Below are 24,965 nucleotides of genomic sequence, written 5' to 3' on the forward strand. Positions count from 1 at the left end.
TGTTCCCCATCACCCACTTAAATACACATGTACAGGCTGGGCGCAGTGGCTCACTTCCATAGTCCCAGCACTTTGGGAGGCTCAGGCGGGTAGATCATTTGAGCCCAGGAGTTCGAGACTAGTCTGGGCAACATGGAGAAACACTGTCTTTACAAAAAACAAAAAACAAAAACAAAAATGAAAATTAGTCAGGTGTGATGGTGTACACCTGTGGTCCGAGCTACTTGGGAGGCTGAAGCAGGAGGATCACTTGATCCCAGGAGGTCAAGACTGCAGTGAGCTGTGATTGTGCCACTGCATTCCAGCTCGGGGTGACAGCCCTGTCTCAAAAAAGTTTAAAATTAAAAAAATTTAAAAATAAAGACACATGCACAATATCTTTTTTAACAAATGGAAATTTTATACCATTCCTGTATTTCCTTAAGCTTCTGTTTCATTTCACTTCATCCATAGAAGTTTATCCCAGTATAAAAGAGTTTATATACTTGAAAGTTTTTGTCCTATTTCTTTTTTTTTTTTTTTCTTGAGGCGGAGTCTGGCTCTGTCGCCTAGGCTGGAGTGCTGTGGCACGATCTCGGCTCACTGCAAGCTCCGCCTCCCGGGTTCACGCCATTCTCCTGCTTCAGCCTCCCAAATAGCTGGGACTACAGGCGCCCGCCACCATGTCCGGCTAATTTTTTGTATTTTTAGTAGAGATGGGGTTTCACCGTGTTAGCCAGGATGGTCTCGACCTCCTGACCTCGTGATCCGCCCACCTCGGCCTCCCAAAGTGCCGGGATTACAAGCGTTAGCCACCGCGCCCGGCCTGTCCTATTTCTTTACGGTAAAATATGTAGGCCGGGTGCAGTGGCTTAAGCCTGTAATCCCAGCACTTTGGGATACTAAGGCAGGCAGATCACCCAGGGTCAGAAGTTCAAGACCAGCCTGGCCAATATGGTGAAACCCTGTCTCTACTAAAATACAAAAATTAGCTGGGTGTGGTGGTGGGTGCCTGTAGTCCCAGCTACTTGGGAAGCTGAGGCAGGAGAATCACTTGAACCCAGGAGGCAGGAGGTTGCAGTGAGTGGAGATCATGCCACTGTACTCCAGCCTGGGCAACACAGCAACACTCTGTCTCTCAAAAAAAGTATATATTGAAATTAAACCTTTCTGGCCGGGTGCGGTGGCTCATGCCTGTAATCCCAGCACTTTGGGAGGCCGAGGCGGACAGATCACCTGAGGTCAGGAGTTCGAGACCAGCCTGACCAACATGGTGAAACCCTGCTTCTACTAAAACTACAAAAAATTGGCTGGGCATGCTGGCAGGCACTTGTGATACCAGCAACTTGAGAGGCTGAGGCAGGAGAATCGCTGGAACCCAGGAGGCAGAGGCTGCAGTGAGCTGAGATCGTGCCACTGCACTCCAGCCTGGGCAACAAGAGTGAAACTCCATCTCAAAAAAAAAAAGAAAAAAAGAAATTAAACATTTCTATTTTCTGTGACCATAGACTCTAAGTATTAAACGTTCTTTAAAATTGAATTGTACAAGTATTGATTCATAATTGTTGAAAAAGACAAAAATAAAATGATATGTTTTGATGAATATTAAATGATAAAATTTATTCAAAAGGCGTTTCTCAATAAGATTTGTGGAGTTTCAAAAAATTAGTTCATGGATGAATATTACTTGTAGTTAGAACAAAACAACATTCCACAAAAATATACACATGCAAGAGGAGAGGAACTGTGTTTACATAAATAAATAGAGATAGAATTTTGTTATAGCAATGCCATTTGGTTATTTAAACTTCTAAGGTCATATATTAAACATTACATAGTGATCTATCACCAAAAAAAAGTGTTTTAATTGATCTAGCAGCTGACTATTCAATTATTTCCTCCTATTTTGTTGTAAACCATTGACTTGCCAAAGCATTTATGACCCAGCTTTTGGAGTCCTTTACTCTGTCAGTTTCTAGGAAGTATACCAAAGGCCTTACCAAAATTTATCAAATTACTGTTAATAAAACTGATTCCTTCACTCTAGAGGAAACTTCTTTAACCCAGCAGGCTCGAAAAGGATTGAGAAAATTAAAATATTGTTCATGTCAATAGCTTTTCCAATAACATATATTTTGACGTTTAGAAATCTTATGCACTTTTGTTTTTTTGGTCAAAATTTCGAGTTGCAGATTTCAGTTGTTCCACTGAAGGACAGTGTCCACTGTGTAACTCAATAAGACACTCTTCACTGTCAAACTAGTCAGCCTAATCACATATTCTATCCAAAAAGTCCTAACTTTCTTTACCAATTCAAATAAACCTAGTAATACGTGTGTCTCTGTGATAGCAAGCTCACTTCGAAGACAGAGCACAGAATGAAGCCTTAGTGTGCGTCTGTCTTTTCATAATAGATTTCAACAATGTCACGTTCATTGTTTCTTACTGACATTCTCTCTTCTTGGCTCTAAGAGGACTCTCCATTCTTAGTCTAAATAATAAGTTTTTCTTTCACTTTCATTAGGAGAAGGAACTTTTCTGTTCCCAGAATACCTTTCGCTGAAGCAATTCCTAAAGGGGTGTGTCTTATGGTGCAAGATTGCTGAAAGTCCCGGAATTGAATTACACAACCATATTCTGAGACAGTCACAGGATTTGTTGTTGTTTTTTTTTTTTTTAATTCCTACTTCCTGAAACTGATGCCATTTATGAGAAACAGTGTATTTCAAAGAGGCTGTACCAGAATTCACTCTGCTCCGAGTTAGATTTGCTGGTCTTAAAGTATTTTTCCTCTTCAAGATAAAAGTGAGTATCATCTTTTAAATGACAAAACATAGTAGACGGCATAATATATGAAGAAGTATTTTTCTTAAGTGTTGACTCGGTTTCCATCTGCTGATCTTGTCTACATTTAAATAACTTTAGAGCTCTAAGAACCTTGGCACTTCTGTAATAGAAACTTTCCAGAAAGGGGAGGGTGAGTTGGTGGAATGAAGGGGGTGGAGTGGGGAAGAGGAGGGAGAGAAGGGAAGAGTTACCTACAATAGTAAACTGTAGTCGTTGTGAAGGGGAGAAAGCAAACCAGTTTTTCATAAGGTTTTAATAACAAGGTTCTTAAATCACTAAGCTTCTGGTCTTACTTTCACTTAATTGAGATGTTTAATTAAAGGATTGTTAGGATTATTTATTTGAAAAAAAATAACTCTTATGACTTTGGCCTGGAATACATAGGTAATGATAGAAACTACCACTTTTATGACGGCATCAGTAATTTTGCTAGGAAACAGGTAGATAGGGCACGAGACTTACTCATCAGATATGGGGAGAATTGATGGGAATTCTGAGTGCGTGGAAGCATTGTTTAGAGATAAAGCATCTAGAAAAATTAAATTCCTTTGCATGTCTATTTAGAAGAGTCCTTTCATTAAAAAATTCTAGTGTTTGAAATGAGTGCTTTAGAGTACTTTGGAAAGCCACAAATTAAAACCTTTAAGATGGTTTGGGATTTGAGGGTGGGTGAGGGTGCAAACAGAGGCAAGATCAGGAAGCAGAGGACTTTATGTTGCAATATAATGGCATCTCTGTTTGCAATATATACTTCTCGCTCTCTCTCTCTCTCTCTCTCTCCCTTTTACTTTCTTTTCACTTTGTGCTACTAATTCTCTTATAAGAAACAATATCCATTTGAATTGGGGTATAATTTATGCACTTGGGATACACTCTAGACTCCAGACCAATGTCAAGTCCAGTCTTTGTCTGGTGACCAAAATAATTTACTTCTCTCTTTCCACCTCCTTCCCACCCTATCAACCTCAAGCCTCAAGAGAAACAAAATACTTAAAATTATTTTAGAAATAACTTATTCCCCATATCAAAGATCTTTTAAATCTGAGATGAATCCCTTAAATTCTTCCCCCAAGAAGACACCAAAATTGTATAGCATCTCTATCTGCATGAGTAGGAAGCCAATAATTACTTTAAACTTTTCAAAATCTATTTTAAGCTCTAAAGAAAAGGCATGTGTAAATGATGATGGATATTAGGCATTATCATATAAAATAATACTGTGATGAGCTTGGTTGATGTGTTAAGCTGTAACAATTCCTCCCAGCAAGTGCCATGTGATGTAGGTTTGGATTTAGAGCCTGCAGTTTTCCTGTGCATTTTAAGATATTTCTGAAGTCCCATGGCACCTCCTATCCCAAACAATTTTACTGATCCCTTTACCACGAACACGAGGCATGAACTGCTTTTATTGTTCTCTAATCTATTGCAGAGAATGATGGCTTTTTGGCATAAACTGTTCATTGTAAATGATTCTCTTTCTTGAAATTTTAAATGCCTGTGGATTGAAGAACTCTTAAAGGAATGAGCATTTAAACTTTTGGTGAAAATACATTCCACATTTTTGTGTTTTTTTTGTATTTCGTATTGTATTTGTCGCCTCTCTATATGGGGGAGTCTTTGTTTCTTGTTATTGATGGTGACAACTATTTTTGCAGAATGTTGTAATATGCTTTATATAGAGAGAACTGTGGGATAGACAAACTTTAAAAACTTACAGGTAAGAATATTATCTGGTGCTATCATTCTTCTATGTCTGAAGAAAAGAAGAGATGATTATAACTTAAATATCAGATAAATATAAATATAACTTTTCCTAAGTATGGGATACATGCTACTGATTTTAGTCAGTACATGTCTAAACTTAAAAATTTTGAGTTATTTGCTAGCTTAATATAAGTTAAAAACATAATTTGCTTATAAAACCTAGAATTTAACGAAAATTATTGTTTAGGAAAGTGTTAAGTAAGAAGTTGAGCTAATTTACTATTGATTTTAAGGAAATGATTAAATACATAATATTACAGGTAATCTGCAGATTTGGCAAAAGTTATGAAGATGGCATGCAAATGGCTAAAGTTTCAGACATGCTACACTAATGCATTTGAGAAGTGGGTATTTTCTTAGCCAGTGCAGTATCTTTGAACTTTACTGGACCTTGGTTACAGAACTCAGTTAATAGTGCAATCTGTTCAATTTCCTAAGTGTAGATGTACAAAATATTTGACAGAGAAATGTTTTGTCGAACCTTTATCAGACCTATAGTCTAATAAACCATTATATTTCCTCGTAAATTATTATATAATTGAAGGGATGCAGAAGATAGCCAATATTTTTTCAAATAAGAGTGATAGAAAGGGTAAAATGTCTCAGCGTGAATACTACAGGTTCATTCTGCTCGTTTCACTGAACTTCTGAACTCAGGGGTGGGGGGACTTTAAACGTTATCTAGATCAAGGGCTATTAATGGACCATAGTATGTGCCAATGGCTATATGCAATAATTTCATTTCTGGGAGTCCATCCTAAGGAGGAAATAATTCTATATAAGGGAATAATTCGCAAACATGTTCACCATAAAGTTATAATAACAAATAATTGCAATCATTCTCATAAAAGGGGGAGGTTAAGCAAATGATACAGTACCCAAAAACATGATAGGATAAGAAGATAGTACCAGCACAGAAAATACTAATTGAAAAACAGATTCAGGATTGAATAACTTGTATGTACACAACTATTTACATAAAATGGTATAGATATAAATTCAGAAATAGTCTGAAAGTGATTGTTGTCTTATAGTGAGAGATTGTCTTTTTCCCTTCCTTCTCTCTATTTCTTTCTACGTAACATGATATTCTTACATAAGATTTTTAAATTATTATATAATATACTTACATCATTTTTTGAGAAAACAAATGTAATTTATTAAATAGAACTATATTGCTATTATTATATAGTAAATAAAACTATGCAGCTTTGGAAGATAAAAGTTTTTCCTTCTTTTTATTTGGCATACAAATAACCAGCTACGTGAAAGAAGAGAGGACTGAGTCTTAGTGCTAGGAACAAGCCGGTGCAGCAAAGTCAGTGAACAGAGAAGGAAATACCAATCGAAACACTTACTATTGGTTCATTTTTCTTGTGTTGATTGCTTCTCTGTCAACTGTAGCTTTTACTTCAGTCTAATAATTCTTTTGGCTTAAAGATAAAAAAAAAAAAAGGCAGGGAACGGGGAATGGAAACTTGGCCTGACCTGTGTGCAAATAACTTCTTAACCCATTTCTTGTTCTTATGGATTTCCATATTTTGGATTTAGTAATTTATATCTGCACACAATGTACTTATATTCAATTTTGTCATGTCTTTGTATATTCTCCTACTGCACCTCAAAGTGCATTGTGTCACTGGCTCACCCAGCACTACTTTGACTTTAACCCCAGCACATCTGGTTACTGTGGTGCTTTCTCCATCAGTGCATAATATGCACCCAAAATATCTGCAGAATTGCCAACAAAAGCCTTGTCCATTCATAATTACCTTTTTTTCTACAAAAAATTTTAGAACCTCATCATGTGTCCTTTTAGTTGGCATTTCTTCACAATAACTTCAGCTCTAATTAAGGTTTGGACACTGCTGGTCAACCAGTCATCATTTTCCAAGATAACTATATCATTACCAAGAAATGTTCTTCCCTGAGGTCATGCCCCAAATAATTATTGTGAAAGATAATAAACTGTAAGTGGTAACATCTCTTTTGAGATATTAATGTATTAGTTTTGACATACACTTCTGAAGATTGCAGGTTACTCAATAAGCAACATTTGAAGCCCTTTGAGCCTAGATTTCCTGTTACTCTAAACCTACCCTCTTCCTTGGGACATGAGAAACTTGGTTTAGGCTTCTGAAGGTACAGCTTGCCAGGGCAGCTCAGCAGCTGTTAGAAGCACCCTTACTCTGTTAATTCCGTGCTATACAGACTCCCGCACCATTATGTAGATAAGGTTAGGCTCTCCTTCTTTTTTTTATTTATTTATTTATTTATTTATTTATTTATTTATTATTATTATACTTTAAGTTGTAGGGTACATGTGCATAACGTGCAGGTTTGTTACATATGTATACTTGTGCCATGTTGGTGTGCTGTACCCATCAACTTGTCATTTACATCAGGTATAACTCCCAATGCAATCCCTCCCCCCTCCCCCCTCCCCATGACAGGCCCCTGTGTGTGATGTTCCCCTTCCTGAGTCCAAGTGATCTCATTGTTCAGTTCCCACCTATGAGTGAGAACATGCGGTGTTTGGTTTTCTGTTCTTGTGATAGATTGCTAAGAATGATGGTTTCCAGGTGCATCCATGTCCCTACAAAGGACACAAACTCATCCTTTTTTATGGCTGCATAGTATTCCATGGTGTATATGTGCCACATTTTCTTAATCCAATCTGTCACTGATGGACATAGGCTCTCCTTCTAGCCTTCTGCTCTTTCTAGCTCTCTGTGGGTCCTTCTTGGGGCACATCCCTTGAATATATTTTCACTCAGTAAAGTGACCTCTGATCACCTTATTTCCAAGCACGTGTTCTCACCAGAATGTTCATCAAGCACTTGTGATAGAGACTTGTAGGAAGAGAAATGCTCTGGGGCATTTGATACATGGGATATAGAAGATACCATATATTCTGCAACAGCAGTCTCACATTTTATTTATTTATTTACGTATGTATTTATTAGACAGGGGCTCGCTCTGCTGTCCTGGCTGGAGTGCAGTGATGTGATTGTGTTCACGGCTCACTGCAAGTTCTACCTCTGGACTAGGCTCACATTTTAGAGCCTGAGTGAGCTATCGATTTATAGATGCATTTTCACCCCGTATCCTCCCATCATCCAATTCCAGTGTCTTTGAGGACAACTGAACCTTCACTCGATGACCTCTTTCACTCGAGTGAGTCAAAAAGTGACTTGAAAACCCTTCTCCTCCTTCACCGCTGACTCTCAGATTCATATCCTGGAGCTTACAGTCCCTGAGACAGGGTCTAGCTCTCAAATTTTATACTTCAGTATCCAACTCCCTAAAAAACCGCCTTCGTTCTTCATCTCTGCTTTCGTTAGCCCATCTGTCAAGACCTCTAGGTGCTGGTCCCCGCCCTCATTTCTCCCAGTCACCATTCCTCTGAGCCATCACTTACCTGTTCCCACAGGCCCCTCAGTCCTTAAGCATAATGATTAAGCACAATCGTAAGTGCTTAATAAAGGGTAGTTAATATCACAATGACTACCACCATGGCTACTATTTTTCTCTTGGTTTTCTGCTCAGCCTATTCAACAAAACCCCAGCTCTTAATTAATCCACCCACTGCCTTATCTGCTCCCCCATCTGGACTCCTAAAGGCTTCTGGAGAAAACGCCACACAATTAATGCCACTAAAATTCTTGGTCACACTCTCAGCTGGACCCTTGGTGCTACCTGGATGGGCAGCTTCCCGGGCCACTCCTCTCAGGGACTCTTCTGAAAGTTTTTCATTCTCCTCAAGCCTCAGTTCTGCCACCTCACTTCTTACTCTCAGCCTAAAAGCAGGTAACTCCACCAACTTCCTTCCTCCCCTTCCCCTGCCCTCTACTTAAAAACCTCACACAACCAGGGCACCTCTGCCTCTTTCCTGTCTGTTTCAGTAAAAAGGGCGTCCTGCCCCCCCAGGCAAAGCAAACCAATCCTTACAACTGGAGTCTGTTCCCTTCCTTTTTCCTCTTTCTGGAGGACGCTGCCTTCTCAGCCCTCTGCTGCGTTATTAAGCGTGCTTAAGTGTGAGTATCCTGAAAAAAGCAAACAAACAAACGAACCCCTTTTTGTGGCTGCATCCCTCTTGGGCTACTTCCCTTTCTCTCCTGTGCCTTTCAGCCACACTTCTCCATAGACAAACCTCTACTCCTCGGCTCCATTTCTTCACCTTTTACTTCTACCTCCCTGCAATCTGGCATTTGCCCTGAACTTACTTACATTCATGTATCAGAGGCTTCCCAGGAGACAAACCCAAAGGCTGCTTTTTAGACTTTATTTTCTCTCTCTCTCTCTCTCTCTCTGCAATTATGACACTATTATGATACTAACTCTTTTTCTCTAAATTCCCTCCTTTGGTTTCCATATCACCTTGAGTGATCTTCCTGCCACATCTGATCTTCTGATCTTTCTCCCACGTCTCTGGCTGCTCTTACTTCTCTATTTTATTTCTCTGCCCCATTATACATGTTAGATTCTGCTCTCTACCCTCTTTCTCTCTTGCTGTATGTTCACCTTGGATGTACTTAACACTAACATATTAAAGGCCCTGCCATTCCTCTCCCTGAGTCTAGACTCCTATCCAAATGCCTACTTACCATTTCTACTCTGCATTCCACAGGCATCTCACATCTAACATTTTCAAAATTGAACTCATCATTTACTGCCTCCACCAGTACTTTTTATATTACTGTCTGGCACTAAAATTCACCCTAAATTCAGCCAAGCCGAAAACTTTGAAGTCACCCTAGATGTCTTATTTTTTAAAAAATCAACAATAGCTAATCAATTTTGAAGTCACATTGATTCCATTCTCTAAATATCTTTTGAATCTACCATATCGATCCATTCTCACCTGGTTCAGGCCCTCAGCATCCTGCACCATACCCTGATCTCCTCCATCTCTAGTCTGGGTGCAGGGCTGTTTTTGAACAATTTGTATCAGATCATGCTGTTCAGAGGCCTCCTTTTCTGAGCACATATCTTTATAGCCTTCTTGATTTCCCAGATACATGCTTCTCCAGCCACATCTTTTATTCCTCTCCAACACCCCAGATGAAGCTAGACTTCAGTAGTGTCAAGCTACTTGTTCTTTCCCAACCATGCCATACTCTTGTCACCACTATTATTTTTCCTGCTTGCAAGACCATTTCCTTCCTTTGTGGCCTATTTTATTTCTAGGACCCAGCTCAAACATCACTACCCCTGGGAAGACTTGACTTATATGACTGCTTTCTACCAAAGTCAGTGGCCACTTTGTCCTGTTAGGTTAGCCATTTCTTAGGACCCAGAGCTTTTCTCTACTCAAGAACTTATTGAAATAAGTTGTAATGATTTCTTCTTCATCTCTGTACACAACTAGCTCTTTTTGAAGATCAAGACTGTATATTTTAAATCTCTCAATTCCTAGTACCTAGCCCAATGCATGACGCATTGTAGGTGGACAATACAGATTTGCTAAATAAATAAAATTTCATGGATCTCTACTGTCCTGCTCAATTTTTTTTCTGTATTGTCCACCTACAATGTGTCATGCATTGGGCTAGGTACTAGGAATTGAGAGATAAAAATATATATAGTCTTGATCTTCAAAAAGAGCTAGTTGTGTACAGAGATGAAGAAGAAATCATCACAATTTATTTCAATAAGTTCTTGAGTAGAGAAAAGCTCTGCGTGCTAAGAAATGGCTAACCTAACAGGACAAAGTGGCCACTGACTTTGGTAGAAAGCAGTCATACAAGTCAATGAGACTTAACACTGTTAAAACTCTCTAGCTCACAAAGGAAATTTACCCCATGGGTTAAGTTGAAAAATTAATTCATAAATTCATCAACATAACACTTGAAGAACGGCATCTATTTTCTCATAAGTATATAATAACACCTGCTCAACTAGAAATGGTAGAAGGTTGTAACATTTGAAAGGCTCCAGATCCTTCCAGATGCCTCCTTTGATTTGGTGTTACATAACAAAACAACACACCCTGAATATTTGCTCCATTTAAATATATTTAAAGAGTCCCAAAATGAATACTATAGATTCTGTATCAGCAGGTGTGTGTTTTAAAGCAGCTTATCCATAGCATGGCCAAGTTTTTGCTCTTGTTCTATCAGGTTATTTAAAAACAAGACTTTACTATCTATTCAAAATAACACCTAATCTAGGATACCTTTATCAAGTGTAAATGGGAACCTGTAGGACAGGATGCTTTTAATATGATACATTGACTGCCTGTGTTAGTATCAGCTTTGTCTCTTCCTTGCTTTTTGGCCATGACCAAGTTAATCACTAAGGGCCTTAATTTTCTCATCCATAACATGAGGATAACAACGTCCCTTTTCCTTAAGTTTTTTTTTTTAATTAAATGAGTTAATATATTAAGACCCTTATAGCAATGCTTGATAGAAACAAATTGAGTCTACGTATATCCTGCTGTAGCAGACCAGGCTGGCACTGATCCCTGGTCACCTGCTGCTGAACTTTGGGAGGGTGGAAGTAGCACTACAGAATCACAGAATCAAAAGGGACTTTAAAGACTTTAGCAAAAATCCCCAACTTTAGATAGGAGGAAACTGAGGTCTAGCAGGGAAAGTTGACTTCACAAGTTCACACATAGCTGGTTTGTGATGGAGTCGGTATTAGAACCCAGGTTACCTAGTGTGCAATAAATGCAAAAAAGCACTCACTTGGAAGCAGGAGATTTACCATGTGGTTGGGATCCACCATGAACTGGATAGATCATGGGGTGGAGGAAATCCATGAGCAGGCAGTGTTTAAAGATGTAAGGAAGCAGCCCCCTTCCCCCACCCTAAATGACACTCTCATCTGTTCACCAGTGCTGAATAATGATAGTTAATAACAATAAGTGGCATGCATTATTCTTCAGTAAGTATTTGTTAAGCATGTTCCGTGTGTCAGCCTTTCTGTTACAATGCTTATATACGTTATCTTAATACTCACTACAGTTTTATGAGTTGACCATTATTGGTAGCAGTATTTACTCAATAAATGGCAATGATTACTATTTCCACCTCCTTGCTATGCTAGGTTGTTAGCATGACTCCATCTCTCTACCTCAGGCTGCGTGCTTAATCCATTCTAACCCTGCTGGTTACCAGAACTGCCAATTGTCTGTTTAGATCTGCTTTGCCTGAGATGACACACTTGCCAGAGCACGCTCTCCCAAGAACCTGAAGCCCTGTCTGTCCTTCAAGGTGCCTTCCTGACTTTCACAGCCAGCTCCAGGGGAGGTTCTAGCCTTACCCCACTCCCTCCTTCCAGCTATCAACTGCGCCATGCCTGCCCAATACCAAGATATCAGAGATCTTTTCTAGGAAAGGGTTTTGATAAAGGTTGGCACTCACTGATGATGCTTGGCTATCGGGGTTAGTCATTTGTGTTAAGTAGGTCGGGGCAGGCAGAGTGGTGAGGATGTCCAGCTTTAAAGCAAGGCTGAAAGAAAAACAGAAGATAGCACGTGTGGAAACATTACCACGTTAACTGTAACATGAGTGAGAGGAAGCACACACACCAAAACACACAGGGGGACACAGTGTTTTGCTAAATCATTTCTGAGTACACCTGGGCATCTCAATGTAGAGGCACAAAGACTGGTCAATTGTAGTCAGACAAAGAATACTTAGTTAAATTTTGAAAACTTACACTTTTTAAAATTTCATTATAAATACTATAGCTATACAAAGAAAAACTAATAAAATATTCATAGTGCTTATTTCTTAGTGGGATCATAGATAATTCTTATGTTCTTTTATATATTATTTTTCTCCAAATTTTTTTACAATGACACTGTTTTGCTTTCTGATGATACTATGTTTCAAAAATCTAGATTCTTTTTTTTTTTTTTTTTTTTTTTTTGAGATGGAGTCTTGCTCTGTAGCCCAGGCTGGAGTGCAGTGGCGTGATCTTGGCTCACTGTAAGCTCCGCCTCCTGGGTTCACACCTTTCTCCTGCCTCAGCCTCACGTGTAACTGGGACTACAGGCTCCCGGAAACACGCCTGGCTAATTTTTTTGTATTTTTGGTAGAGACGGGGTTTCACCGTGTTAGTCAGGATGGTCTCGATCTCCTGACCTCGTGATCCGCCCACCTCGGCCTCCCAAAGTGCTGGGATTACAGGTGTGAGCCACCGCGCCTGGCCTAGATTCTTAAAAATATATTAAAGACAACTACAGCACAGAGACTCTTTAAGATTTTAATGATTTAAATACTTCTTTATCTAGCCCTTGTCAGAAATCTGGAAACATTGAGTAGGCTGGTAATACCTCTCATTTGCAAGCCAGTAGTTATTGTGTGTGAAAAAGGAAGTCACAGTGAAAGAACAGAAAAGCCTTAGTTATTATTGCAGCAAACAGGTTTCAGAAGTCCCACAGTGTCTCAAGACAGTTATCCCCGCAAGTCATAGTTGTCAGGAGAAAACCTTGTTAAGACTACAGCTGCCCGTGCACAAATTGAAAGTGAACAGGAGGAAGCCAAGCAGTTCCTTCCAGCCAAGTTCCTTCCACAAGGCATGACCCTTCCGGTCACCCCACCTGCTCCTATTCAGCCTCTTTTGAATGCCCAGCTCATCAACAGTTGGCCTTTCATTTCACTCTGCTGACAAGGTTCAGTCATTAACAGAGGCCAACCAGGGGTTCAATGTGAACTCAAGTGCAGATACCAAGTTAACATTTGAAAATATGCATCTGAAGTTTAAGGTGAAGTTTGGGCTGGAGATAGGAATTTGATGATTACTAATACATATGTGGTATTTACAACCATGAACTGAATGAAATCACCAAGGAATAGGTTTAGATGGAGAAAGGAAGATAGTTTGAGACTGAGCCTTTGCATATTCCAACATCAAGGGATCTAGAAGAAGAGCAGGAACCAGCCAAAAAGACTAAGGAGTGATCAGTAATACAGGAGGAAAACCAAGAGAGTATGGTTTCCTGGAACACAGCAGAGGAGAGAGGTTCCACGTCACACATTTTTGGCAGGTCAACTAAAATAAGGAGTAAGAATTGACTGCTAGAGGCCAGGCATGGTGGCTCACGCCTGTAATCCCAACACTTTGGGAGGCCGGGGCAGGCGAATCACTTGATGTCAGGAGTTCGAGACCAGACTGGCCAACATGGTGAAAACCCATCTCTACTAAAAATACAAAAATTAGTCAGGTGTGGCAGCAAATGCCTGTAATCGCAGCTACTCGGGAGGCTGAGGCAGAAGAATCACTTGAACCTGGGAGGGAGGTTGTAGTGAGTCAAGATTGCCCCATTGTTCTCCAGCCTGGGTGACAGACGGTGACTCCATCTCAAAAAAAGTAATAATAATAATAATTGAGGGCTGGAATTAGCAACATGGAGTTGATCAGTGACTTTGACAAAATTAGTTTCCGTGGCATAACGGGACAAAAGTCTAATTAGAATGCGTTTAAAAGAGAATGGGAAGGGAGAGGTTGGAAGCTCAAGTAGAGACAATTCTTTCAAGGAATTTTGCTAAAAAAGACAATAACTACTGATGAAAGTGAGATGAAGAGATTTTTCTTCTAAGATGAAAGAAATAATGGCATGCTTGTAAACAGATAGGAATGAGGCAAAGGACAGCAAAAGCTTGACGATGTAAAAGATTGAGAGAGGAAGAAGAGAGAAATGCTGCTGCCCTTGAATAGAAACACAGGTGGACTTAGTGCCCAAATGGAGTTCTTGGTTTTAGATAAGAGCATGGGTGGTCCCTCTCTGGTAGCCAAAGGGTTGACAGAGTATGGGGTGCAGCTGCCGTTAGATTCGTAGAAGGGAGTGGTAGCCTGTGGAAGTCCTTGTCTGGTAAGGATGAGGGTGGAGGAGGAAGAGACAGAATGAAATAGTCACCTAAGTGAGCAGAAGGTAAACAGATCATAAAAGAACAGTAAGAGTTCAGGAATAGGATCCATAGATTCGAGGTCCCAGTGGGATTTTAGGATTATTGGATTTTGGAGACTAAAAGGGGACAAGATGGGTACTAGTGAATAGAGAGAGAGATTCATGAATTCGAAAATCTGGAAGAGTTGCTGTGATTGATGATAACAAAGTTTAGGCTGTATGACCATGGAAGTGAATGACTGAGGTTGTGTCAAGGACATCTTTGGAAGAAACGCTTTCAAGGAACAGAGAGTCCTGGATCATCACATGATTATTGAAATATCCAAGAATAAGAGTGGTTTGTGGAGACCAAGTGATCCAGGAGCCAAAATGCCCTGAGAACTGGCAGCTGATAGCAACAATGAAGGGCAGTGGGAGAATAGAATCTGGTGACATGAATTCCAAAGCTGGGGATAGGAGTGTGTGAAAGCAAGGTTCATAAGCGGCAGTTAAGAACGGGAGACCTCTATCTAGGATGGTGGTTTAGGGGCTGTAGGAGAATAAGCTGGCCTTTGAGAGGGTTATAGGAGAGGTGAAAAAATGTAAATTACTGGGAAGAGTAATCCATTGCCTTTTTTTTTTTTTTTTTTTTTTTTTTGAGACAGCCTTGCTCTGTTGCCCAGGCTGGAGTACAGTGGCCTGATCTTGGCTCACTGCAACTTCTGCTTCCTGGATTCAAATGATTCTCCTGCCTCAGCCTCCTGAGTAGCTGAGATTACAGGCACACCCCACCACACCTGGCTAATTTTGTATTTTTAGTAGAGATGAGGTTTCGCCATGTTTTGGCCAGACTGGTCTTGAACTCTTGACCTCACGTGATCTGCCTGCCTCAGCCTCCCGAAGTGCTGGGATTACAGGTGCAAGACACTGTGCCCGGCCACATTGTCATTTTAATATACGATAAAGTAGTAATTATTATTGCAAACTTCGTTAGCAACATTTTTGTATAAATAACTGGGGGATTCCCATTTTTCTGGCAGGCCCCAAAAGTAGTAAAGAGACTTTTTTAAAGTCAGTGGATGAAAGTTTCAGAACTCCAGGAGATAACGTATCAACCCCAAAGGTTTTTCAGCAAACTCCTTTTATTTCATGCATAATGAAATTATCAGATATGACCACCACTGATAGTTTGATCCTCTGATGGTGAGTTTTCTCTTCTTTATGGTTGAACTTCTTCAAAAGTTTAAGGAGAAATTTGAAGCCCTTTCCCCTATTTAAGGGAGGCAGGAAACCAAAAGAGGTTTGTCCCCCAGTCAAGCACTCTGGGCAGGATCTGGTCTCCCTTGATGTGACATTCTTTTTCCTTTTATATCTAAAGTGATGGACAGTGATGATACAATTGTAACTTCTCCGCACTCATTTGCAACTCAGGAACTTGGCCTTCCTGTTCCCTTATCTGATGTTTCAAATAGCAAACGTGCAACAATGCTCATGACATAATGCAGGAAATAGAGTAGAGATTATTCCTTCTTCTGTTTATTCTCTAATTATAACAAAGTCCTCTGTTTTTATGTCTTTTTCTTAACTAGGAAGTTCTTCTAAATCAGGAATGGATTGAAATCCAATGAACTCAAACTTTGGGTAAGTTTTCTATGAAATTTTTGAATTAAGTTATTTTTTCCTAACTACATAGCAATACATAGTCATTGTAGAAAATAGGAAAAGAAGAGGAAAATAGTAGAAAAGTACCACTTAGAGACAAACATTCCACATTTTATTGTATTTCCTTCTGATTATTCTTCAATAATTTTTTAAAATTGTGGTAAAATACACATAATGTAAAATGTACCATCTTAACAATTTTAAGTGCACATTTCAATGGTATTAAGTACATTCATATTGTTGCACTGCAATAACTACCATCCATCCACAGAAGTCTTTTTTATCTCACAGATTTGAAACTCTGCACCCGGTAAACAATAACTCCCATTTCTGTCTTCCCCAGCCCCTGGCAAACACCATTTTCCTTTTTGTGTCTATCAATGTGACTACTCTAGGTACTTCATATAAGTGATATCATGCTGTATTTGTCCTCTTGTGCCTGGCTTCCTTCACTCAGCATAATGTCCTCAATGTTCATCCATATGTCAGAATTGCCTTCCTTTTTAAGGTGGAATAATATTTTATTGCATGTACATACCAATTTGGTTTCTCCATTCATCCATTCAGTGGACTGCTTCCATATTTTGGCTATTGCTGATCATGTAATGGACATGGGTATACAAATATCTCCTTGAGTTCCTGCTTTCAATTCTTTTAGGTGTATTTGGAGTGAAATTCCTAGATCATATGGTAATTCTATTTTTAACATTCTGAGGAACTACCATACAGTGACATCCTGTCAATAGTGCACAAGAGCTCTGATTTCTCCACAACCTTTCCAACATGTTATTTTCTGCTTTTTTTTCATGTTAGCCATCTTAATGGGTGTGAGGTAGTATCTCATTGTGCTTTTGATCTGCATTTCTGTAATGATTAGTGATGTCGGAGACTTTTTCTGTACTCATTGCCATTTGTGTATCTTCTTTGGAGAAATGTCTATTCAAACTTTGCCCATTTTTTTTCAAGCTTTGTCTGCTTTATTCCACTACATAAAGTAAGGCAAAACAGTAACCTGTCATTCATAAAGATCAAGGAGTGCCTGCCATTCCCAAAAGGGACCAAAAAGGATGTTTCTTCACAAATGTGCATGACATTTATCATTATGCTGATAAGCACTTTTAACAACAACAAAAAACTTTAATGGATAAATCAAATAACAGATCCAAATTAACTGAGCTTTAAGTTTCCAAAATTGTTCTTTCAAATGCTAATGCTCTGCCCATTTTTTAATTGGGTTGTTTTTTTGTTGTTGAGTTACAATTGTTCTTTATATAGTCTGGATATTAACTCATTGTCAGCTACATGATTTGCAAATATTTGTTCTCATTTCTAGGTTTCCTTTTCACTCTGCTGATTGTGCCTTTGACGCCCAAAGTTTTCAATTTTGATGTAGTCTAATTTATCTATTTTTTCTTTTGTTACCTGTGCTTTCCATGTCATATAGAAAAAAATCACTACCAAACCCTATTTCCATGAAGCCTTCCTCCTATGTGTTCTTCTAAGAGTTTTCTAGTTTTAACTCTTACATTTGGGTCTTTGATCCATTTTGAGTTAATTTTTGTAGGTGGTGTTGTAAAGTAAAGGCCCCACTTCATTCTTCTGTATGTGGATATAGTTTTCCCAATACCATTTGTTGAAAAAAAACTATTCTTTCCTCATTGGATGGTCTTGGCACTCCTGTTGGAAATCATGTGACCCTATATATGATGATTTATTTCTGGGCTTCTTATACATCGATGGTCTGTACTACTGTTTGGATTACTATAGCTTCATTGTAAGTTTTGAAATCAGGAAGTGTGAGTCTTTCAATTTTCCTTTTTTTCAAAATTGTTTTAGCTATTCAAAGTCCCTTGAGATTCTATATAAATGTTAGGATGGATTTTTCAACTTCTGGCAGAAAATGTCCATGGTTTTTGATGATTTTTTACAGAGCTGCTATTACACTGTATGAACAATTTTATATTTTGCTTTGTCTTACTTAAAATTGTGATATATATACCATTACAAAATAAACGTTACTTATTATTCAAACACTTCACAAACATACTTTACAGTGACATAAAGGAAATGTACAAATCGAAGTGTAGTTGAAAGATCTGAAAATATGCCTCAAACCACAAGACGTGTGTATACTTTAGATACTATAATCATTAAAATGAGAAGAATTTGATTCAAGACATTTCAGAGTATTAGGAAGTGATATTTATACTGAGTAGAAAGGAATTAATAAACAATTGTATTAGTTTAAAAGACCTTTTTAAAGTATATACTTACACTACTTTTGACTAACTACAACTCGGAATCATTTATTTACTTACCAAACATTTACTGAATTTCTATAGTTTCTGAAGTTCTGGGAACCTAGGTATAAATTAAATAGGGTCTTCACCCCAGGGGGAGGAAATAAATGCTGAAATTTAATGAAATTTTCATGTGTCATGAACTTTTACTTGCTTATTTAATCTTTCCCTCAGTCCTATGAGGAAGTGGCGTTAACTCCGTTTAAAGATGAGGAAACGAATATTCATTTCAGAAAAGCTGAGCTACTTATTGAAGGTGACACAAACAGTGAGTGTCAAGGCTAAGTGATTAGCCCAGGGTCATTTGCCTCCAAAGCTCATATCCTTTTCACTCCTCCAGGTTGCTTTTGTCGCTTATGACCTAACATGGAAGACTGGAGTATATGCAACTACCATGACAGCAATTAATTCTGCCGTATTAGAGTCAAGAAGGTCTTTAGAGAAGCACCTTTATAACCTAAGACTTGAAAACTGATGAGTTTATTAGATAAAAATGGAGAGAGGAACTTTCATTCATTCATTCATTTAGGTGTCCATTAACAACTTCTACAGTGTGCTAGTCAAAGCATGAGACGCTGAGATGAAAAAAATGAGTGAGACACTGTGGTCATCCACAGGAGTCACAGTCTACTGGGAGACAAGTAACTGAATTATGACAAAGCATGATGTCAGAATCTGCCATAGAGTTGAAAACAGAGTCCTGGGGTCACCATTCCAGAGTCCTAAGGGCAAGTTCACAGTGGCAGAAGCTACACTGATGGCAGGTAGTGCTGAATATGGAGGCTTGGACCCTCCACGCCAAGTTCAGGAGTTTGGGTTTCATCCTATAGGCAACAATGCACCAGGAGTTTCTAAGTAGGAAAGTAACACAGTCAGTTCTGCTTTCTAAGAACCTATCTGGGCAGCACATGAAGCATAAAGAATGGGAACTGGGAAAGAAACAAGTGGCGGGAAGACCAGCCTGGAGGCTAGTGGTTCAAACTAAAGAGGGAGAAAGCCTGAAAGAGGCAGAAAGAAGAGAGACTGAGAAGCAAAGACCATATTTATGAGGTGAGGTTGGCAGCTTTGTTGCCTGTGGGGTGTGTGCTGAGAGTAAGGAAGGAGACAAGAGAACATGACCAAAGACTTTGGGGTCATGTACATGTTCAGAACCAGCATTGTTTGCAAGTTATGGACCCATGGTGCATTTAATAGATAAGGCTCTTTTGCATTATCAGTATTTCTCTCATATATTTAGTCACTCTAAAATGACTACATGACTATTTTTATACCAATACCATTCTGTTTCGTGACTATGGCCTTATAGTATAGTTTGAAATCAGGAAGTGTGATGTCTTCAGATTTGTTCTTTTTGTTTAGTCTTGCTTTGACTGTGCTGGCTCTTTTCTGGTTCCATATGAACTTTAGAATTATTTTTTTCTAATTCTGTGAAAAATGATGGTGGTACTTTGATGGGAATTGCATTGAATTTGTAGATTGCTTCTGGCAGTATGCTTATTTTCACAATATTGATTCTATCCATCCATGAGCATGGGATGTGTTTCCATTTGTTTGTGTCATCTATCATTTCTTTCAGCAGTGTTTTGTAGTTTTCCTTGTAGAGGTTTTTCACCTCCTTGGTTAAGTATATTCCTAAGTATTTTATTTTTTTGCAGCTATTTTAAAAGGGGTTGAGTTCTTGATTTGAATCTCAGCTTGGTCACTGTTGGTGTATAGCAGAGCTACTGATTTGTGTACATTAATTTTGTATCCTGAAACTTTACTTAATTAAAACTTTACTACTGTTTTGTGTATATTAATTTTGTATCCTGAAACTTTACTTTACAGTTCTAGGAGCTTTTTGGATGAGTCCTTAGGGTTTTCTAGGTATACAATCATGTCATCAGCTAACAGTGACAGTTTGACTTCCTCATTACCAATTTGGATGCCCTTTATTTGTTTCTCTTATCCAATTGCTCTGGCTAGGACTTCCAGTGCTATGCTGAATAGAAGCTGTGAAAGTGGGCAACCTTGTCTTGTTCCATTTCTCAGGGGGAATGCTTTCATCTTTTCCCCATTCGGTATAATGTTGACTATGGGTTTGTCACAAATGGCGTTTATTACCTTATGGTATGCCCCTTCTATGACAATTTTGTTGAGAGTTTTAATTATAAAGAGATGCTGGATTTTGTCAAATGCTTTTTCTGCATCTATCGAGGTGATCATGTGATTTTTATTTTTAATTCTGTTTATGTGGTGTATCACATTTATTGCCTCGCAGATGTTAAACCATCCCTGCATCCCGGTATGAAACCCACCTGATCATGGTCGATTATCTTTTTTATATGCTGTTGGATTCTGTTAGCTAGTATTTTGTTCAGGATTTTTGCATCTATGTTCATCAGGAATATTGGCGTGTAGGTTTCTTTTTTTGTTGTGTCCTTTCCTGGTTTTGATATTAGGGCGATACTGACTTCATAGAATGATTTAGGAAGGATTCTTTCTTTATCTTTTGGAACAGTTTCAATAGGATTGGTACCATTCGTCTTTAAATGTCTGGTATAATTCAGCTGTGAATTCATCTGGTCCTGAACTTTTTTTTGTTGCTAACTTTTTAGTTACCATTTCAATCTCACTTACTGTTATTGGTCTGTTCAGAGTTTCTATTTCTTCCTGGTTTAATCTAGGAGGGTTGTATATTTCCAGAAAGTTATTAATTTCCTCTAGATTTTCTACTTCATGTGTGTAAAGGTGTTCAGTAGCCTTGAATGATCTTTTGTATTTCTGTGATATTGGTTGTAATATCACTCACTTCTTTTTTTTTTTTTTTTCTTTTTTTTTTTTTTGAGGCAGAGTCTCGCTTTCACCCAGGCTGGAGTGCAGTGGCGCGATCTCGGCTCATGGCAAGCTCCGCATCCCGGGTTCAGGCCATTCTCCTGCCTCAGCCTCCCAAGTAGCTGGGACTACAGGCGCCCGCCACCACGCCCAGCTAATTTTTTTGTATTTTTAGCAGACGGAGTTTCACTGTGCTAGCCAGGATGGTCTCGATCTCCTGACCTTGTGATCCACCCGCCTTGACCTCCCAAAGTGCTGGGATTACAGGTGTGAGCCACCACACCCGGCCAATATCACCCTTTCTTTTCTAATTGAACTTACTTGAATCTTCTCTTTTCTTTTCTTGGTTAATCTCACTAATGGTCTATCAATTTTATTTAACTTTTCAAAGAACCAGCTTTTCATTTCATTTACCTTTTGTATTTTTTGTTTCAATTTTATTTAGTTCTGCTCTGATCTTGGTTATTTCTTTTCTTCTGCTGGGTTTGGGTTTGGTTTGTTCTTGTTTCTCTAGCTCCTTGAAGTATGACCTTAGATTGTCTATTTGTGTTCTTTTAGACGTTTTGATGTAGGCATTTAATGCTACGAACTTTCCTTTTAGCACTGCCTTTGCTGTATCCCAGAGATTTTGTAGGTTATGTCACTGTTATCATTCTGTTCAAATAATTTTTAAATTTCCACCTTGATTTTATTGTTGACCCAACAATCATTCAGGAGCAGGTTATTTAATTTCCATGTATTTGCATATAATTATAATTTTAATCACTGCTATATCGAAACATCATAGATTTTGGGACAGTGGATTAGTGAGTTTTCTCGTAAGACAAAATTCAAAAAGATTAATGGATCTTTACTGAAATGAAATTCAAATATTAGTATTTGTCAGTTGAATAATCTGCACTGCTATTTTAATGTTCCACAAAATTTTCCATTTTTCCAGGCCATTACTAAGTCTTCTAATTTATTTAGACCTGTTCTGTTCTGTAGAGTGTCACATTTGTTTTCATTAACAAGTATAAACATACTAGTTAAAAGTGAAATTGCTTATACCTGTACTGATAAGTGCCACCAGTAGAGGGCGGCAGTGAGGCACTAGAAAGAAGAACCAACTTACTGTCAGAAATTGCAGAAAACCGCCAAGATGGGGGTTGATGTGAATGACGGCAAACATTTGTTGGTGCTGGCATCCTCATTAACACCCAGATTGGCTTATTTTATGGGCCAGAAGCTTTGACATAAACATTGTCACAGAATTTTCAGATAATCTGATAATGTACTTATAAAGCAAATTTTGTGGAAATTTCTGGTAAGACTGATGAGAATCAACATTAAGAGATATTCTAAAAATTTTACATTACTTCAAAGAGACAAGAGTATCAGTTAAAATTAAGCATGTTTTTCTTGTCACTTCAAGAGTGTAGGCAGAGAATTTAATACTTTAGAGATGACAAAAGGCATCTTACCCCCTTTGAACACTACAGATATCCCTGAAATAAAAAGGAATATTTGCAACTCATCAACAGTAAGCAATGCATAGGTTTAATCAACAAGATAGGTTACCCGAATTTATCTTGCATCTATCTGCTTTTATAAACATTTAACAACAACAGCAATTTTTTGAGCACCTACTATGTGCTAGGAGTAATTCAAGGTACTGAATTACTGAGGTTATAGAAGGGAACAAAACAAACTCATTTCCTGCCTTCTTGGAGTTTAAATTATAGTGAGGAAGACAGATATTAAACAAAGCTGCATAATTAATTCATTTGTTACAGTGGAGAAAAACAAAAAAATAGAAATCAATCTACCACAGGACCCCCAATCAATGAGTTTGACCTCAAATCAAAAAGGGGAAATTAAGTGAAATTGAAATAGGACTGAAGAACAACTTAAATTCTTAATACCCACTTATGCCATTTATTTCCTTTAAAAATAAATAAAATAGATAAGGTAAAATTAACAAATTCATGGAAATAACATTACTAAAGAGTATTTGAGTAGTTGCTATACAGCAATAAAGTACTTTGTCAACTTAAATTGTTGTTAAAATGCCCCATGGCTCCCTGAGCACCTAAACTTGATGAAAGTCTGTGTCAGTCATCAACCCAGCCACAGCCACCCCTGAGAACCTGGACTTCGTGCTGACCCCAGTCACTCTCTGCAAGGTCCCTCTGTGTCTTTGCTCTTGCTGTGCCCCACATCTCACCACATCTGCCTGATGTGCATCTTTTCACACCGCCATCCACCCCTGCTCCTCAGACCCTACCCCTTTCACTTCCACTGTCTGGAGTCCTACCACTCTTTCAATGTCCTAGTCAGTCTTCTAAACAAAGCGTAACTTAATTGAACCTCCTTTCCCTGAAAAAAAAAACATTATTTTTTCCCTCAAAATGGTAAATTAAACTACAAATCACAATCATTCTTTGCCCATTCTTTGCTTAGAATTTAACTATATCTGAGCAGATTCAGTCTTTTATTTCAGACATATTTGTGTCTGTCATCGCTAGTAAACGCTGTGCCCTAAAGTTCTAGAACTGTGTCTAATTCATCCTCATATCGCCTTACAGATCCTGGCACATAGCAGGTATCTAGAAAACTTTGGTTAATTTGCATTATTGGAAGAAAATTGCCACAAATCTTAATCTTTAAGAATTTGGTTTTTTTGAAGAGCATGGAATTGGTAATACGCAGGCTATACATTTTGGACAACATAGAACACACAAAAAATAAATGTACGTCAAATAAAGTTGCCATTTTTTCCTTTATCCTATTTCAGTGAAGATGAATATTTAGGAAATTACATAAAATTTTACTCTGTGAGAGGCTTATCTAGGAGCGATGCAATTCTTGGAAAATACAAAGTTTGTCAAGGTCTGTAATTTGCTTTTACTCTCCTAATAAGTTTTTACTCTCCTTATATAGCCTGTTATTTCATGGATGTTGGCAGAAGACATGAAACTCCTGGGTCAGAGACAAAGGGTTTTAGTACCCATAGTATATCAAGCAGCATGAACATCATGCTGACATCTGCTCCTCATGTCCTCCAAGTCCCACTGGAGTAGTAGTGAGTGGGCCAATGGATGCCGTACATGCAGTCAGTGGGTTTGTCTCTATTGCAGCCAAGGAACGCTGGGCTTAGGGAGCCACTGCTTTTACGAAAAGCCTGCTCTTTGTCCCAGTGAGAGACATGACCTCATTCCTCAAAGATGCTGCAAATTCTAATAAAGTCCCAGGTAAGGAGAGGTTGGCCTGGTGGATTTTTGTGGTTTTTTTGTTGTTGTTGTTTTCAAACAGGGTCTAACTCTATTGCCCTGGATGGAGTGCAGTGGCACAATCATAATTCACTGCAACTTCAAACTCTTGGACCCAAGAAATCCTCCCTCTCAGCATCCTGAGGAGCTAAGACTACAGGTATGCGCCACCACTACAGGCTAATATTTTTATTTTTATTTTATAGCAATGAGAGTCTCACTGTGTGCCCAGGCTGGTTTCAAACTCATGACTTCAAATGATCATCCTGCCTCAGCCTCCCAAAATGTTGGAATTATAGGTGTTAGCTACTGCACCAGACCTGATCTCTCATTCTTGACACACACTGCAAGAACTTGCAGAGATGCCCAGAGCTCGTGGTAGATTGTCTGTCCCAAAACTATTCTGTGAAAGTAAGAATTTTGGTTACCCTGGAACATCAGAGGGGTTCAATAAATATTTGTTGAAGCAAATTAATTAATTAATGAGAAGAAGGAGAGACACTG

At 38.6% G+C, this 24,965-nt stretch overlaps 1 protein-coding gene across 20 annotated transcripts in view; it reads left to right on the forward strand.

Annotated features, from left to right (window-relative positions):
* The first annotated feature begins 2,699 nt into the window (after nt 1-2,699).
* The window catches only part of ALPK1 (alpha kinase 1), a 137,918-nt gene continuing 115,652 nt past the window's right edge, over nt 2,700-24,965 (forward strand). For 10 of the 20 annotated variants that reach the window (XR_012435029.1, XM_015450759.3, XM_074040318.1 and 7 more), the window contains exons 1-2: nt 2,700-2,784; nt 16,024-16,075. Coding sequence is in view for 1 of the 20 variants with exons in the window: in XM_045392772.2 (XP_045248707.2) it covers nt 18,605-18,664 (60 nt within the window). In the remaining 19 variants the exon portion in view is untranslated. Of the gene's footprint in view, nt 2,785-16,023; nt 16,076-18,570; nt 18,665-24,965 lie in introns of those variants that run through there. The other 10 variants (XR_012435030.1, XR_012435027.1, XR_012435028.1 and 7 more) reach the window with 2 other exon arrangements.

This window comes from Macaca fascicularis, chromosome 5 (assembly GCF_037993035.2).
Source record: "Macaca fascicularis isolate 582-1 chromosome 5, T2T-MFA8v1.1".
NCBI lineage: Eukaryota > Metazoa > Chordata > Mammalia > Primates > Cercopithecidae > Macaca > Macaca fascicularis.